Below are 18,735 nucleotides of genomic sequence, written 5' to 3' on the forward strand. Positions count from 1 at the left end.
AACTTAGTCACATGGCTTCATTCCCTCTATCCATGTTTTTACCACCCACACTCCAGCCACTGGCTGGCTTCTTACCCTTTACCATTGTTACCCATTGTTTAACTGCTTGTGACTGGAAAATATTATTTCTCTCACCTTTGAAGTCAGCTTGCAGTGTTTTTCACAGAGTAGGAGTTCAACAAATATTTATGTATTCATTAATAGACAGCAGGAGAAAACTGCCTAGATGCAGGTCAATTCTCTGCCATCTGACTACTACAAATGGAGTGTAAAGGATTTCTGGCAACAATTCTGTGGGAAAGTCACTGGATAAACAGCAACTTAGTGCTAAGTTCGGGGGGCCTCAGAGTGACCTCACATAACACTCACAACACAAATGTTGCTGTCCCCAGATACCTGCTGATTATAACTGACACAATATGATTTCTGAGAGTCTAAGTATTAGGTTAGTTTCAGGTCTGGAAATGAAAGAAAAAATTCTGCCATAAGATAATTTTTTGAAATTAAAGTGTGGGAATATCTAAATAATGAATTGGGTATAAAAGAATTTTTCCAATTTATATAATTTGATACAAATTTTTTCTTTTGACTCTCTGTAGAAGCCAATTAGAATCACCTGAGAAAATTCTGTTAAACCACTCATACTCACTCCCCATCTTCCTTAGTCCTCCATTCCCACCCTCTTCAAGAATTACTGCTATGATAAGTCACTACTATGTCTTATCTTTTATGAACACTGGAGACAGAAAAATGTTAAGACCCACTGTTTTAAGCTGAGTTCCAACAGAATACAATTGCACATTGTTTCAAGGAAACATATTTTTATAGATTGGAAGAGAGAAAAATAAGCAAAATATAAAACATCTCCTTTTGGAAAATATCATATGTAGCATGATTACAACTCAGTCTTTAAAAAGTATCTCAGTCTTTTTAAAAGAAATATTTTAAAGATTTCAAACTTACAGAGAAGATTTTACTTCATTTTAGAACACCTAGTACTCATACTCTACCTTTAACATTTTTAAGTATATAAATTAAGACATCATGACATTTCATCCCCCAAGTCTAGAAATATCCATCTTTTAAAAATGAGTACATTTTATTCACAACTACAATTCCATTTTCCCACCTTAGACAATAACAATAATTTCCTAATATCATCTAGCATTCACTCCACATCCAGTTCTCTGGAATTTTCCCCTCATATGTCTTATACAGCAAGTTTGCTCAAACCAGGATCCAAACAAGACCACACATTTGCAGTACAAACCCAGTTTATGTGAGGAATGTCTTATCTTTCTCCTTTTCTGTATTTTTCAACACTTAATGAATATCAAGGGGCAGAGGAAGGATAGTCCTGACTGAAATCTAAAGAATTCAGTTACCTGGGCCTGTCTAATGAATTTTTTTAAAAAGTTCAAAAGTCAATTTAAACATTTTCGTTTAGAGTTGGACAGAGAGGAGACTAAGGAAGGGTTTTCTTCCCTGACCTTTGGGGGGGAAAAAAAGATTATAATGAGAGTGGAGAACCTTATGGCATCTATATCAGTCATGTGGATTGGAGGTCTAAGCCTTACGGAAGAAAGAACAGCAAACACAAGAACTGCTCCTACGAGGTATACAGCTCTACCTGTGCAATGTATAATGAAGGAAAGGCACGTTCCCTACTTTTGTACAGAAAACTTAGCATCACATTTCATGTGACTCCATAGAATATTACACACCCACAAAAAATAACAAAATCATGTACTTTGCAGTAACATGGAGAGAGCTGGAGAACATCATTCTAAGTGAACTGACTCAGAAACAGAAGACCAAACACCACATGTTCTCATTTATATGCAGGAACCTAATGGCCACAAAAGTGGAAATAATAGACACTGGGGACACCAATAAAGAAGGAGATGGGGGTAGTGGGTGGGTATGTAATATTCTATGGGTACAATGCCCATTATCTGGGGAATGGGTCACCTGAGACTCAATTCCCACAACTACACAATATGTCTATACAACAAACATGCACTTGTACCCCCGAATCTAAAATTTAAAACTCTTTAATTTTAAAAATTTGAAGTAATGTAACCCCCAAAATATTACAAAATCATACAACATGCCAAATTTTGAAATAATGCAATCTCCAAATTAACAATTTATCAAGAAGCACTTCCTTTCGAAGCTGGTGGAAAAATGAATTAAAATTGCAAGTTTGTGCCGTATGGTGGTACTATTTCAGCAGATAAACAAATGTGGCTTTGGTCTTGAAATACAATCTGGCTTATTAGCAGTCTTCAGAAAAGTGCTACTTGTGAAAATTATGACCAACAGGTATGGTTTGAGTAGAACTATGAGTAGTAGTCCAAGGAAACGAAAGCTATTTAGCATCTTAAGGATTTGCAGGTGTAGAGTCTAGAATGGCACCTCAGCCAAAAATCAGGGCTCTCAGGAAGGCCAGGACAGCAGCACTGGGGGTCCTTTTCAGATGACCTCACAGGTTCAAGACAGACATTAAGAGGAATTCTTGAATTCACATGGGGCAACTTTGGGATTCTCAGAAACAACTGGATGGAACTAACCTCCTGTGTTATGAAGGTAGGAGTTAGAGGCAGTGATATTACTATCACTAGGATATTACTACTAACACTACCCTACTTATATCTCAGGCTAGTGAGACCTGGGAAACCCTAAAATAAAAGACATTAAGATAACATTACAAATCATTACTGTTAACTTACAGATGCCAAATTTATGGTTCTTTAATATGAGTAACAATTGATCCCATTAATTTTTAACTTTGTAAGATATTGTCCACTTATTATATATGAAAAAATGTATGCATTTAAGCAACAGTTATGGAAAAAAATTTAATTCTATAATATCTGAAGTACCTAGTACAGTATTAGAAATCTGGTAAGAGCCAAGTGAAAAATAAATATAAATCATGAACTTCATATTATAATTTTTATCTTTTATCATATCATAATTTTTTTCTGGTAGACAATTCTCTTTTTTGCTAATTATTTTATTTTATTTTATTTTATTTTATTTATTTTCTGAGTCAAGGTCTCACTCTGTTGTCCAGACTGGAGTGCAGTGGCATGATCATAGCTCACTACAGCCTCCAACACCTGGGCTCAAGTGATCCTTCTGCATCAGCCTCACAAATAGTAGGCATGCACCATCACACACGGCTAATTTTTTTTTTTTTAATTTCTCATAGAAACAAGGTCTCACTATGTTGTCCAGGCTGGTCTCAAACTCCTGGGTTCAAGCAAGGTTCCTGCCTCAGCCTCCCAAAGTGCTGGGATTACAGGCATGAGCCATCACACCCAGCCTCAGTTAATTTTTGCATCAATAGATTATACATGAACTTATCTTGACATATCTCATCATATCTTAAAGTACTATGCCTTTACTTAATTCATGAACTTCATATATATTAATATCCCACATAGTAACACTAAAATAATACTAAACAAAATAGAATGGGGTTTATAAATATGTGTTGAATGGATATGTCAGATTGAATCCCTCCTAATTCTGATTTTTTAATTTTTCATAGTCCTTAAGACTTAATAACAACAGCAGTAATAAAAAAGAAGCCATGTCTTAACATAGAATGAATGAGCAGTATCTCTGTATATATAGTACCATGACATGGTATGAAGTGTGCATTTTTCACAGAGTCATTTTTCTTCTCTCTTAATCTTTTTGCAAATTATTGAAATAGTCTTGTGCATACAAACACTCACTAATATTTGTACTTTAGTGCTTTATTTAATAAGTTCATATTTAAATAAATATAACTCTAGAAACTCAATTTATCTTAAACATGTAAATATTTATTACCAACTTCATTAAGTAAAGTCCCTGGAAAAATTTAAACTACAATTACAAATTTACAGATGTCGGTCTTTAAAATACCTCAAATGCCATAAGTAGCAGACAAAACATACATAATATCATATAATTAACTATTATTACTAAATATTACACTTAAACTTATCCTAAAGTAAACAACATTAATCTAGTTCATATCTCCATTATTTCCACATATTATTTTTACTCCTTTCAGATTGCAGTAACATTTATTTATTTATTTATTTATTTATTTATTTATTTATTTATTTTCTTTTTTTGAGTTGGAGTCTCACTCTGTCACCCAGACTGGAGTACAGTGGCCGCTCCTGGCCACCACAGCCTCAACCTGCTGGGCTCCGGCGATCCTTCCACCTCAGCCTTCCGAGTAGCCAGAATTACAGGAGCACGCTACCACACCCAGCTAATTTTTTGATTTTTATTGCAGAGATGAGGTCTCACCTGCCCAGGCAGGTCTCGAACCCGTGGGCTCAGGCAATCCACTCACCTCAGTGTAACATTTATTTTGATGCTTTCTCAGAGACCAGCAACCTACTCGGTCTCCAAGGAAAAGGAATACTTTTGCAGAGTAGCAAGCATATGGGATCTGGTTATCAACCAACATATTCTTATTTGGGGCATAGAACCTGTCTGCCTCTCCCAAATGAAAGGAACTTCAGCCGTTAACCAAGCGTGGTAGCTTGTGCCTACAATCCCTCTACTCCGGAGGTTGAAGAGGAAGGATTGCTTGAGCCCAGGAGTTCAACACTGCAGCGAGCACCACTGTACTCCGGCCTGGGCAACGGAGGAAGATACTGTCTCAAAACAAACGAACAACTCCTGCCCCTGAAAGTCCTAAGGTTAAGTTTCCTTTCCATAGTTAAACTTTTTTGTGTATTACATCAGTAAGACTCTTCAAGCCCAGATCTTTCCTGTAGATTTTAGTTTTTTGTTAATTGGTGTTCCCTTGAGATAGCATCACTTACAAGGAAGCAATTATCTGAGAAAAGCAAGGTGCAGAAGACGATATATAAACTTCTATGCATCTGTAAGAAGTCACAGGGGAAGGGAATACAGTATACTCGCTCATATTTTTCAAAAAGAAACAATGGTAAGATAAACAAAAAACTACTAAAAATGGTTTCCTAGAGGGAAGAAAAGAATAAGGAAGATAAAAAGGCAGAAATAGAAGCAACACTTCTCTGAATACTCCCTTTTTATTGTTTTGATTTTGCTTCCATGTGATGTTATACATAATTGCAAAAGTATAGTTATTTCAAAAAGAAAAATAGAAGGCCATTGATACAAAAACAATGATTTTAGGTAACAAAATGTATTACTTTCACTGAAAATACCTGGTAGGATATACACCTTTTTTTTTTTTTTTTTTGACTTGGAGTCTCACTATGTTGCCCAGGCTGGAGTGCAGTGGCATGCTCACGGCCACCCCAGCATCGACCTACTATGCTCAGGTGATCCTTCTGCCTCACCCTTCCAAGTAGCCGGAACTACGGACACGCGCTGCCACGCCCGGCTAATTTCTTATTTATTGTAGAGCTGAGGTCTCGCCAAGTTGCCCAGGCTGGTCTCGAACCTGCAGCTCAGGCAATCCACTCGCCTCAGCCTCCCAAAGTGCTGGGATTACAGGCTAAGCCACCGAACCCGGCCTAATATACACATCTTAAAAGCAAAAAGAATCACATAATTTTCTTAAATTGCATTCAGTGCTAGTGGTTCTGTGTTATTATTCTGACACCATACGTACATTGTAGGATACAACTAATAAGCAATTAAGTTAATGTCTCTAGGAGTCAAGATTCATTCAATGAGCCCATGTATGCCTCCTGACGTGATACCCTAGGAAGAGTGCACACAACATCCCTATGCAATATTCTTCACACACACACACAAACACACGCACACACACACACACACACATACACACACACACACACACACACACACACACACACACACACACACACACAAAGTGTCAGAGGGGGACCTGAATGAAATCAAGCTTCTAGATTTAACTACCAGCTGGCAGGAAATACAGGAAACAGAGCAAGTGAAATGACACCAGAGGAAACAATTAGAGTGTAAGACATTTTACAGAACAAATTATGTTCCCTTCAGTAAACAAATCACATGGGAAAAATAAGAAAGCAGAAATGCTATCGATTACAAGAGATATTAAATGCATAACAACCAAGTGAAATATGTGGACTCTGTAAGAATTCTGATTTGAACAGTCATATTTTAAAAGACATTTTTGAGACAATTTGTGAAACCAAATATGGAATATATATCTGAATATAATCAGCACTAGATGATATACTGAAATTATTGCTATTATATAAGACAATGGTACTGTGTTTATATTCTCTAAAAATACCATTTCCTATTAGACACGCACACTGAAGTATTTGCTAGTAAAATAATACAATTTCTGAGATTTGCTTCCTAATACTCCAGGAAAAAGGGAGAAGGAGAGAATAATTTAACAGGATTGACAAAATGATGATTATTCAGGCTGGATGATGGGTGATCATTATGGTATCCTTTTTATTTCTGTATTACGTTTCAATTTGTCCTAATAAAAAAATTTAATGTTATATATCCCTTCTCTACTTGTAATTAGTAGGCCCATCTGGAGATTTCATTTCCTAAGAAATGAGAATCAAGTCTGTAAAGTTAGTTTCCTCCTTACAATGGTTCATTCTTTCAACCTGGAACATTTGAAACAATTAAAGTGCCTTTTTCTCTACTGTTACAAAAACTGTTCCTACTCTTTTTTTCTTTTTTTAACTATTTGGCTTACTCACAGTTTCTTGCATTCACTCTTCTCTAAGACATATTTATACTTTATAAATAAACATATACAGGCAGTCCTCACTGTGCAGAACTGTGTGGTATAAGACTAAAATCCTGCAAAGCAATCTTAACAATTAATGACAAAAATTACAATTGTTTGTAACTTTTAAAATTTTTTAACAAAAAATTAAAAATCCTCTTACTGTCAGTTATGACTGTATAGGAAACAGTACAGGAAAGGCATATGAAAAAGAGTAAAACCAGTATTTATTTAGTATACTATACTTTTAAAATTATTATTATTTGGAGAAATGGGGTCTCACTATGTTGCCTAGGCTGGTCTCAAGCTCCTGGGCTTAAATGATCCTCCTGCCTAAGCATCCTGCAAAGCTGGAACCATAGGTGCATGCCACTGTGCCCAGTTTTAGTGTACTATACTTTAAAATATCAGAAACATTGAGGATAAAAGTGTTTTCTTTCTTTATTTAAAAAAAAAAAAAAAGAGCTCAGTGACTCGGCCTGTAATCCCAGCGATTTGGGAGGTCGAGGTGAGTGGACTGCCTGAGCCTGTGGGTTTGCGACCAACCCAGGCAACTTGGTAACTTGGTGAGACCTCATCTCTACAATAAATCACAATTTAGCCGGGTATGGTAGTGGGTGCCTGTAGTTCTAGCTATTTGGGAGGATGAAGCAGAAGGATTGATGGAGCCTAACAAATCGACACTGGAGTGGTCGTTGAGTGTGCCACTGCACTCCAGTCTGGGCAATGGAGTGAGAATCCAACTAAAAAAAAAAGGAAAAGACAACTCACTATTCTCAGAGGGTGAAGGAGAAGTGAATTAATCTAGATTCAACCTAGGATGAGACCTCTAACAAGCAGAGGACACCTGAAGAGTCACATTTTCATGTCTAACCTTATCAAATACTTTCCTTATTGTTTCTCCTATTTCCAACTTATGACAGGAAATGGGCATCTATCTGCCTTAGCATACTGACATACTTCAGAGTTTGGATCAGCTTCCAACATTTTATCCTCTGTGTTTGCAACATCATGAAATACTTCTAAGAATTCCTTTCATAATAAAACTTTAGGTTTGAAGCAGTGTGATGTCTCTTGAAGTTTTGTGCAGTTTTTAAATAATTCCCTTCTGGGCTTCTAGCTGGACATTGGACACAGCCTGATTTTGTATTTGACAAGGTCCCTGTCATAATATTGATGAAGTTTACCCCTGTAGGTCAGTTGTTTTCAACAATTTTAGCATCTTTTAGTAATGCTTTTCAAGATATTCTCAAAGAAACTACAGTGAAAGCAAAACTATTCTAGAGAGTAAGGGTGGGGATGGAGGACCCAGAATCTCATACTCTGAGCCTCCCCCTCAGTTCCTGAGGTTGCCTCAAACATCTCCAAGAACACAGTTTGCATCTACACTTCATAGTAGATCAAAGGTCTGTGGTTAACAAAGTAGAGTTAAGAAACCCACACACCATGATGCAGATCAACTAGGATGGGACATATGGGTTCTGCCCAATGAATTGGTGCTTCCAAGTTATCCGAGGCTTTGCAGAATCATCCCAACCCTCTATTTTTTTCTGATGCAGACCACTGATTCAGATCCAGAAGCTTTAAATTGTTCCTAGCTCTCAGCACCCACAATGAACATGGCTTTGATTTCACTTTTCTACTCCCACTTCACAAGAAACTCCCAGTCGCTGCCTGGGCTTACCCAGACAACAGCCCTGGAATCAAGAGGTATTACACGCTGTCCCACACACACCTAATTTGTGCTAGCATTTCTTTCTTCACGTGCCTTTTGTTCTTTTAGTTTCTCTTACACACACAGTCTTTGTTCTAAAGTCTCCATTGTCCTGAATTACTTCCTGGCACTCTTTACGGGATCAAAACCAGCTGCTGGAGCTGGTTGTTCCTTTCAGTAATAATGAAGCCTGGCTTTTAAGTTAGGTCTCACTAAGGTTCTGGCCATGACTTTATAAGCACAATTCCCTGTATCCTAATCTGAGAGGGCAAATGACAGAAAGAAAGGGCAGGGGAAACAGAACACAGAAGAAAGCAGATTCAAAAGGAAAGAAAACATCCTCCTCTGAAGCTTTACATAATGCTATTTTTATTTTTATAAAGATGCAAGACAGGAAAAGAAGGAGAAAGATGAAAGAGGGAAATGTAACGGAAACATTTTATCAGAAAGAGAAGAAGCAAATGCCCATCTAAATGCTTATTGGAAATTTGGAAAAGTCACTATGAGTACAGGTAGGTGTGTGTGTGTGTGTGTGTGTGTGTGTGTGTGTGTGTGTGTGTGTGATATTCCTTCACTTCTCTGGGTGCCCCCACACACACCAAAAAACAGTCTGACTTCACATCTACCATAAAATATATGATCTATTTGGAAATACCAATCAAAACTTCAGATGTATATTTTAAAATTCTTGATTACCAGCTGATCATCCAGTCCAAAAAGTTGTTCCAGGTAAGTTTCTGACAATCTTTGAAATTTTGGTTTCATCGAAGGATCAATGCACATATCCCTTTAATAAAATCATAAAACACAGTCAAAATTAATTTCATTTTATAGTAGTTAGTTCCATAATTAAATCAATGATTCTTGTGAGTGGAGTGAAGGAGAGGAGAAGGAAGAGACATTTCCCATTGGGAGAAGCAGATCAGAATCACTTGAAAGACTTTTTCAAACTACCACACCAAGAACCTGCTGTGCCCCCCTCAAGGAGGACGTGCTTCACTTTCCTCCTTTCCAACTTGAAATAAACCGGCCCTATGAATACATGCTCCTAATGAAAGTACACCATGTTTCTCGAGTTGAGAACCTGTGAGCAGATCATTCATGTTTGTCTTTGGGACTGAAAAGTCTATGAAGGGATTCTTTAACAATCTGGATATTAGAAGCATTCATTGACAAGACCTTATTTTGATGCTACACAATTAGTGTTTTATCTTCAGAATAAAAGGTTTCCCTATCATAAATCAAACCAATACTTACCAAAGAATACTTTGCAGACCATTTTCAATTATAGTCATGATCATTTCCTCTAAATATTTCAGTGGGTCCTCAGGACATGTAACAAGTATACCACATAACAGTGCCTGGAAAGAAAGGAAAAGCATCAATGTTTCTGAATTTACAGGTTTACAGCAGATAGGCCTTTTCTCATACAATTAAGAAGTCAAATAATGTAGCCATTTTTAAGTAAGCATGCTTCTCTGCATGACCCCTGCATTTATTTCACGTTGAAATTTTGCTAAAGTCAAACAAAAATGTAGCTTACCTTGCCTCTTTCTAAAAATCCATTATAAATCACACATTATAGTCATTGTACCATGATTTACATTACATGAGGAGTAAGTATAGCCAATCTGAAGACACAATTGTGATGCTTTAGTTCAGTTGTTTCTACCCTTTTTAAGTAAGAGAAACCTGTTTTTTTTTCTTTTTAAGTCAAAAAATTCCTCAGACCCAACCATAAAAGAGATTGAGAAAATCCACCATCAGTGTCTACTATGAATTCAAGAACTCTTTTTTTTTTTTTTTATGGTTTACCTTCTTTATTCCACTATGTTTAACTATTGTGGAGGTTTAGAGAATCACAACACATCTGTGGCAAGGGTGTGCAATCCAGTCTCTTAAGGCAGGTCTCTGTTCCTACACCGGGACAAATGGAACCAGGATCACCGTCTGGAGTCATGTGCTATGGTCTGAATAGATGTCTCTAACATCATGTCACTTTCATTCATTTCGATCTCAAAGGTTTCTTCAAGGAAGGTCTGGAATCCGGAGTTTTCCTTGAGGTTTCCAGTGGTGCAAGCCCCGTTTCTTCTGCAGTCTGTTTTTCTACTTCAAAATCCCTGAAATCCCACAGAGGTGAAATAATGTTTTTTAGTGTCTTCATTGTATGCACATCAAAGTCATAACATTTTAATTTGTCTTTAATGTCTGCTCCAATATAAGTTTCAGAGTCACTGATGTACATTTCAATGCAATGACCAAGCATTGTAACAGAAAATGTATCTTGCCTGAGACCAAGGGCTGTGTGGAAATAGTCCACAGCATTTTCAAAGTTGCCCATCAGACTGTGAATATATCCAATAGCAGAATAGGTGGACGCATTCTGAGGAATCAACACCAACGCCTGATGGTGGCAATCTAAAGCTTCTGCATACTTTTTAAGTTTTCTGCAGACATGCCCCAAGTTGTTCAACAAAGCTTCCCATTTGTTAACTGTTACCTCATTCCCAATTGCTTTAATTTTTTCCAAAGCATTGAGAAACCATTTTTCTGCTGTTTTACATTCTCCATTTTGAAATGCAACCACGCCAACCTCATGCATAACAAAAGGTGCGATGCTCAGGGCCTGGCTGAAGAACCTTTCAGCCAGTTTTGAGTTATTGGTCAAACCACATTCTAATCCGATATACTGCATTGGAAAATGACACTCTTTCATCAGCTGTGCTGCTGTGAAGTAAGCAGCCATCACTTGGTCATGCTCACTTTCCACCGCAAATGAATGGCTGTAGGCTACTCATGCAGGCCCATAGGTCTTCTCAAGCATCGTAGCTTTGCTGAGATACCTTCTGGCATGTTCATTTTTATGACCAACCATGAGATAATAACATCTCACTGCAAACCAAGACACAGGATTACTAAGATAAAAATCCACCAGTTTATGAGAAAAATAGAAAAGTTCATTTGCTTTATTCAGCTTCACAAGTGTCCCTATATGGACAGGTAAACAATTTGCATGGAAAGGATCTTTCTCCATTACTACAGAAGTAAGCTTGTAGCACATTTTAAAATCACAGTTATAATAATGCCTCTCAGCTAAAGACACTACCACATCCAGATTCTCTTGCAAGACATCTATAGACTCAGGGATGACAGTTTCACTAGACTTACTATATTTTTTTAATTTGTTCTCAAACAGAAAACGCAGCAATTCCTGTTCTTCAGTACAGAGTTTGCCAAGAGGTAGCGACTCAAGAGGTTCTTTTTCTTCTTGAGCTGTTAACATGTGGTGTAATGTTAAAAGATCAAATGTTTCGAAACAGTAGACAATGAGTTTCAATGCTTCTTTGTAGCTATAAGTAGCCAGGGTTTGGTTATCCAGGGCATCGTCGATTTTCCCTCGTAAAAGACAAATAGAACTCTTTATTGAAGACTGTGACATTTCCCAGTCACTGGAGGAATCCTTCAAGCCACTTTCATCCTTCGAGTATTTTTCAAATAACCTTTTGTTGATTGGTTCCTCCATATCAAGAATATCAAGTGCCTGCTGGTGCTCTTTTGAAGCATAATGGCATCTAGCTGCAAGATAACGACATGCTTCATACATTTTGTCCAGTTTTCATGACCGAAGTGCGTGAGTTGCTTGTCGGTGACCTGCACTGACCAAGGGGGGGTTAGGACCGCACCGGTGAATCAGAACGGAGAGAAGAAACCACACGGAGGCAGCTCTTCTGGGAACAGTCTGGCCAAGACTGAAGCCAATTTTATTCAAACTTTTTCCAACTTATATACCATTTTCTATAATCTCCAGCAGTGTGACAATTACTTGCTGGGGGCGTACAAATTCATTGATGTGTAACGCGCTTTACAAATCATGTACCATCACAAGACTTTCAGGTTCCCAGTGAACAATTACAATTCCATGATGTATGAATCACAGGTGCACAATTTCAATACAGATTGTTCAAAATGTTTTCCACAATGTTCAATAAATCATTCATATTATACTCTAAGTTCTAAACCCTGATTAAAAAACTTTCCAAGTTAACTCTAAGTTCAATCCAATTTTACTAACTTTTAATATTTTTGACGATTAATATTATTAACTTAACACTATACTATAATCTATAAGTTTACTTAAATGACTTAATTTTATACTATTTATTTTTATAATTCTTATAACCTACTACATTTCTATACTGCCCTATGATTGTATATTAATTACCTATGAACTTATCCTTAACCTAAAATTTTATCACAACTTCTATAAATTTCAAATATCTAAACTATTATCTTTTATACTTTATTAATTACTTATCTTATAATATCATGTCTAAATTCTAATACAACTATTATCCTACTATAATCTATTACAAACCTTATCATTAGTACTAATAAGTATAAAAATTATGAACTTACTCTATGTTCTATAAAACTTAATTCAATGACATTTTAACCTAAAACCTAAATCTGATTGCCTATTACGTGGAAACTACCTATGTCTCAAAACCTGCCATGCCACTTAAAACAATGAACTGCACAGTTGCCATAACAACAGCCGGGGACTGAAGCAAGCTGAAAGTTACTGCACGTACAAAAACCAAGAACGTTCTGCTTGACCAAAAGCAACATAATACAACTATTATCACCGTTATAACGTCTAATCATAACCCCAAATGAAACTACATACTGGAACAAAAGCTAATCAATCAATTTACCAGGAAATAACAGCTAAAAATCTTAAGAAGAAAAACAGTTTAGAAAGAAAAAGAGATATAAAATAATTCTGCTGTGCATTTTTCATAGGACATAATAAGATTTTATTTTAGACTGTCACTTCCTAATATTGAAAATTATGTTGTCTTATAATACACTGGTTACTATTCATATGTACACACTTGATGTTATATCCTTGTCTCAGAGGCGACCTTCTGAATAGGCCTTCATAGGCCTCAGCTGTGTGGTTACATATGTTGGCTCCCAACAGTTGCTCTATGATATTGTGCCGCCAGGTGAAGACATTGCGCCAACCAATATATGTCCCGGGGTTCCTCATGAGAGTGTGAAGGTACTTTATCTGCCCAAAATAGAGCACTTTGATACTTTCGTTGGTCCGGGTACTGGTGGACGCGCCTCCGCAGCCGCTCCAGGTTCATGGCCGCGCGGCAGGGCTCACGCTCCCACCGCCGTTCTCTGCCGCCCCGGTCCCCGCGTCCCCGGTGTCCCCGCCCAGGCCACGCGCGCCACCCGGGCCCTTCCACCCCAGCAGGCCCCGCCCCGCCAAGAACTCTTAAAAATGCATTTGTACTTTATCGATTACAACATCTTCAGAGCATATATATTTGAAAAAATTGTAGCACAGTACATAGGTGGGAAACAAATGATTTACTGGCTGAAAAGATACTGTTTAAAGAGCGTATATGGAACTCAGACAGCTGATGCTATCTCATTTTTCTCTGAGATCCCCTCAAAAGAAGAAACTGCTCATTTAAACTGTTGGTGAAACATACAGAATTATTGAAGATTTCTTCATGTGAGACAGACAAAAAGGTTTACAACAAACATCCCACAGAAGTCACCTGTAATCCTCCTTAGGCATTTCCCTTTCCTTTCTTGAGTCATTGTCTCTTGGTGGGGTCTAGTATGTGTGTTGGGGGTGGGGGCATGCTTTCTTCAACCCCTGTCCCACACAAGACCCATTCCTGCTGGCCTTTATCCTGCTCCTCTGTTTCAAGAACAAAATAATCCCATTGCTTGAGTTGTGCAGAGCAGGTCTCTTCATCTCCATGGGCCAACTGTCAGCAGATCTAGGGCTAGGGTCTTGTCTAAGGGTCTCAGCAATATAGTGTGCCTCCCAAAATAAAAAGGATAACTTCTCCTAATTGGAGCCTGCATAATAAAATTTCCCCCCTTTGTAATAGCTCCATGTCTCTCTCTTAGCGTGCAGCCTGGGCTGGAAATCCATCCCCTAAGACAATGGCAAAATGCTAAGATTTAGATCCCTCTCCCTCTCCAGCTTTGCCTCCCAACCTAGCCCATCCCAGCTGATCACAGTGAAAGCTCAACCATCTGTAGACTGACTTCCTTCTCCCCCCAGACCAGAAGCATATGGTTGCACAAGGGATTGGTGGTTCTCACCACAGTTGCAAGTTGGATTTGAATAGCCATCTATTACCCAAAGTCAGCAAGAGTCCTATATGAGGATTGAAGTCTTCTATGACGTGAGGCCAATCAGACTTCCCACAGCTCCCTGAATATCCCTGATGAAAAGCCAATCTGCTTTCAGGCATTTGGGTACCTGGGTCTCCAGCGTATTGAGTGTCTGTACTCCCCACTCTATGACCCCTCCTCCATCTTATTCTGGCATGCTGAGGAAATCTCTATCAGAATTACCTGGAGAACAAATTGGTCTCTGAGGATTGGGTGTAGGAATCTGTTTTAAGATCCTCAGGTGATTCCTATGCACACTAAAGTTTGAGAATGAGTGACTAAATGGAGTTCAACTTTATGGTAAATTTTTAAGAAAGCTGAGGTCTGGTTAGTGAATATCAGAAATTGCTTATTTCTTTATATTTCCAAGCCCCACATATCAGAAAACTACTTTTCCAAAAATTTACCCTGCGGAACTTAAGTCAAGTTGAGAACTATGTCTCTGAAATGCTAGTAAAGTCATATGGAACTAAAAAAGTTGAAATGCACGCTTTTTGCATAGGAAATCTCACTGTTGGGCCAGACGCAGTAGCTCACACCTATAATTTCAGCACTTTGGGAGGCTGAGGTGGGAGGATTGCTTGACCCAGGAGTTTAAGACCAACCTGGGAAACATAGTGAGACTCTACAAAAAAATAAAAATAACAATAAAGAAATCTCACTGTTATCTTTTCTCCTTGGACAGAGGTATGTTATATCAGTGAGTGAACAATACATAGCTATATGTCAAAAAGACAGCACACTTCATGAATCAATAGGTTTTCTACTACTCAATGAAAATAAAAATCACAAAACTATTAATTTAGTCTTTATTGTAGCAGAAGTAAAACAAGCAAACATTCCCACAAGAGTAATATTTGACTCTCAAAAACATTAATCAGGGCTTTATTATTACCAATTTTAAAACTCAGTAAATTTTAATTCTCAGTAAAAATGTACACAATCAAGGACAAGAAAGACCATGACTTAATTATCAGGGTGGCTTTCTCAATCTTGTAAATTCATAAAACAATTATGTAATCCTCACTTTTTTTTTTTTTTTTTTTAACTATGCTTCCCTAATCTCAGTCCACAATATCTCCCAAATATTCTGAAAAATATTCTAGGTACTGAAGACAAACATGGGTTTTTCCAGGACTTCCAGGGTTTATCCAGAATGCTTCCATTCTTTTCCACTACTACTTATCTTTCAAGGAGCAAATAATGTGTGTGAAGTCCACTGGGTTAAAATCCTAGATCTGCAATCTGCAATTGTGCAATCTCTAACAAATTACTTCTCTGTCCCTCTGTTTCCTTAACTAAAATGGGATAATTAAGGTTCATATACCATAGGGCCATCATGAGAATTAAAAACTGCTTTGAATAATGTCTAGCACAAAATAGGCACTCAATAGATAATTATAGCAAGCCATCGTCATTATTTTAATCATTCTACTGCTAATTATTACATTCACTAGAGGAAAAGACTTGGACAAAGAGAAAAGAAATATAAAATATTCCATTATACCACTCAAAGTCCAGTGTGATGACAGAGAGAAACAGAGCTATATAGATAGATTGGGGGGAGATTAAGTCTGACTTAAAACAAGCCTAATTGGTTAGGACAAGTCACATCCTAAAATGGCTAAGCGCAAACTTGATAGACCAATAATTCAAATATAAATAGCAAGATGACAACTATTATAACTGTGGGGACACACAAAAAACAGATGTAAGACACTTAAGAGAACAAGTCTTGGTTTTTTTGTTTTTGTTTTTGCTTTTGTTTTGGATACTCAGATAAACATGGTGAAATATGCTAAGGGCTGAAATAGTAATATAAAAAGTAGCTGCTCCAAGAATACAGAGATAAAAGTGACCTCAAACACTTATGGGGCCCTCTACAGTTGGAGAAATTTCTAAGTGGCAAGGAGAGGGCAGGGAGCTTGCAGGTGGAGAAACAGAAAAGCAAATCCTAAACACTGTTCAAAGTCCCTTCCACCTTCTACACCCAACCCCTGAAGCAAAGCCAAAACGATATCTTACAAATGATTGCCATCCCCAACTGGGGTGAAGATGGAGTTAACCTGATGTTGTTTTGGGGAACATCTTAATTTGAATTTATGGAAGTTAGGAAGTTAAAAATTTGAAAATAAAGGGGATTTTATTTTCATAAAACTATAAAAATAAACTTTGTTTTTAACTTTTTTTTTGTTTGTTTTTAAATAGATAGTACCAAATTTTACAAGCAGAGGGAAGAAAAAAAAAGTATTCCAGACTGGGTGCAGTGGTTCACACCTATAATGCCAGCACTTTGGGAGGCCGAGGTGAGAGGATTGCCTGTTGCCAGGTTCAAGACCAACCTGGGTAACTTGGCAAGACCTCATCTCTACAATAAATTTAAAAAAAAAATAGCCAGGTGTGGTGGCGCATGCCTATAGTTCCAGCTACTTGGAAGGCTGAGTCAGAAGGATCACCTGAACCCAGCAGGTTGGGGCTACGGTGGCTGCAAGCGTGCCACTGCACTCCAGCCTGGGTGACAGAGTGAGACTCCAACTCAAAAAAAAGAGAAAGAAACTCTATAAATGAAAAGGATCCTGAAGCTTATTGAAAGAGGTCAACTGGCTTCACCATTCAGATGATACCTCAGAAAGAGGAGGATACTCCTTGGGGCTAGACTTGAGGGTTTTTAAGAGAGACTGGAGGGGTGAGGAGCAGCAGTCTCTGTGAGATGAGAGCAAGAGGAAGGATTCTGATACCTGCAGGACTCTGCCTGTTCCAGTGAGGAAGCAGTCCAGTCATCTAATTACTAGCTAAGTACATTATCATTGGAGAGATAACAAACCATATGCTTTTTATTTGTTGAGTGTCCCATGGAGTCACCTCAAGAACTACATGTGTGAATTGCCTGGCTGGGCAAAGATAAAGTTTCCCCCAATAAGCCAGACTCTTCTCACTCAAGGTCCAGTAAAATGAGTTAGTGTTACCAGTTCCTCCTCTCCTAAATTAGCAGGGTGTTTCCTTGCTCACATAATCAGTAATTCCTGATTCTTATATATGTGCAGCATCAGTCTCTAAAAACACCAAAAACAAAAATAATAGAGTCTATGTGATTTTAAAATAAATACAATATTATAAAAATATAGATTGGCAACTTAACCTGGAAAGAAAACTGAAACAAAAATCATAAAAATAAAAAAAACTCATAAAATCATTTTTTAAAAAAAACTTTGCTTTAATATGATTTGTAGCTTAAGTACGCCCTCTGCTGAACAGATCTAGTTTTACAAACCATTTTCATCTTTCCTGAACATTAAATTTAAATTGGAGCTCATAATTTGAAGAGTATTTTCTCTCAGATATAATCACCAGATATGCCTGCTTAAAACTTTTGTAGGTACTATATCCATAATATCTAGCTCAACACTGGTTCCTGCAGGGCAGTCTTTGTTTGTCTGCAGATAATGTGCTAATTTTCACCTAGTAGAAAATTGGAGAAATAGATTTCTAAATTTTTTCAATGCCTACTGTCTGAAATTCAACCAACAGAGCTTCATTGTGTGGGTTCCTATCTAAATGACTTCCTTGAAAATATAAATACCTTTGGGAAGAACTATCTCTGAAACAGGAGAACACATTAGGCTAATTCTCACAGTGGTAGAAAGAGTATATCAGAGTTCTCAGAAAGAGAAATGATCGTAGTGCGACAGGGATCAGAAGGTAATATTCAGTTTTTCTACAGTTTTATCTAGGTCCAGGCCCTGAGTATCTGTGTTAGATATATTTTTTAAACTTTGCATTTCTAAAATGCATTTTTCCTGTATCTTAAAATAATTTATACAAAGTAAATATTGTCTTGCTCCCAAGTTGTCAAGTATCTGATCATTTAGTACATTATCTAAAATCTAAAATTAAAGTTTAAAACATACTTGACTCCAATGTCTTCAAAAAGCCTCCCACATCTCTATGTTTATATCTTTTGTATAAACAACAATAGATTTCGACTGCATGAAAGTCAGATTACTGATAGTTTCTATTATGTGATGGAAAAGACAAGTGTGTTGAAAAGCTGAGGACATGAATTTTGAAGGAAGAGACAATTTCATGGCAGAATCATGATGACTGA

General features: G+C 37.4%; 1 protein-coding gene and 1 pseudogene across 3 annotated transcripts in view; both read right to left on the minus strand.

Annotated features, from left to right (window-relative positions):
* FBXL13 (F-box and leucine rich repeat protein 13) overlaps positions 1-18,735 on the minus strand; it is a 280,181-nt gene that overhangs the window by 233,420 nt on the left and 28,026 nt on the right. Inside the window, exons 2-3 of one of the 2 annotated variants that reach the window (XM_008055121.2) lie at positions 9,681-9,784; positions 9,120-9,210 (exon numbers count right to left, since the gene is read on the minus strand). In XM_008055121.2, coding sequence (XP_008053312.1) covers positions 9,120-9,210; positions 9,681-9,784 — 195 coding nt within the window. The remainder of the gene's footprint in view (positions 1-9,119; positions 9,211-9,680; positions 9,785-18,735) is intronic. The other variant, XM_008055123.1, reaches the window with a different exon arrangement.
* LOC103257399 lies at positions 10,230-12,054 on the minus strand (annotated as a pseudogene). Its single transcript, XR_002481809.1, has one exon. The product of XR_002481809.1 is annotated as a cell division cycle protein 16 homolog pseudogene (transcript).

The sequence above is a fragment of the Carlito syrichta genome, unplaced genomic scaffold (assembly GCF_000164805.1).
Source record: "Carlito syrichta isolate Samal-C Ts95f unplaced genomic scaffold, Tarsius_syrichta-2.0.1 Scaffold301691, whole genome shotgun sequence".
NCBI classification, from domain to species: domain Eukaryota; kingdom Metazoa; phylum Chordata; class Mammalia; order Primates; family Tarsiidae; genus Carlito; species Carlito syrichta.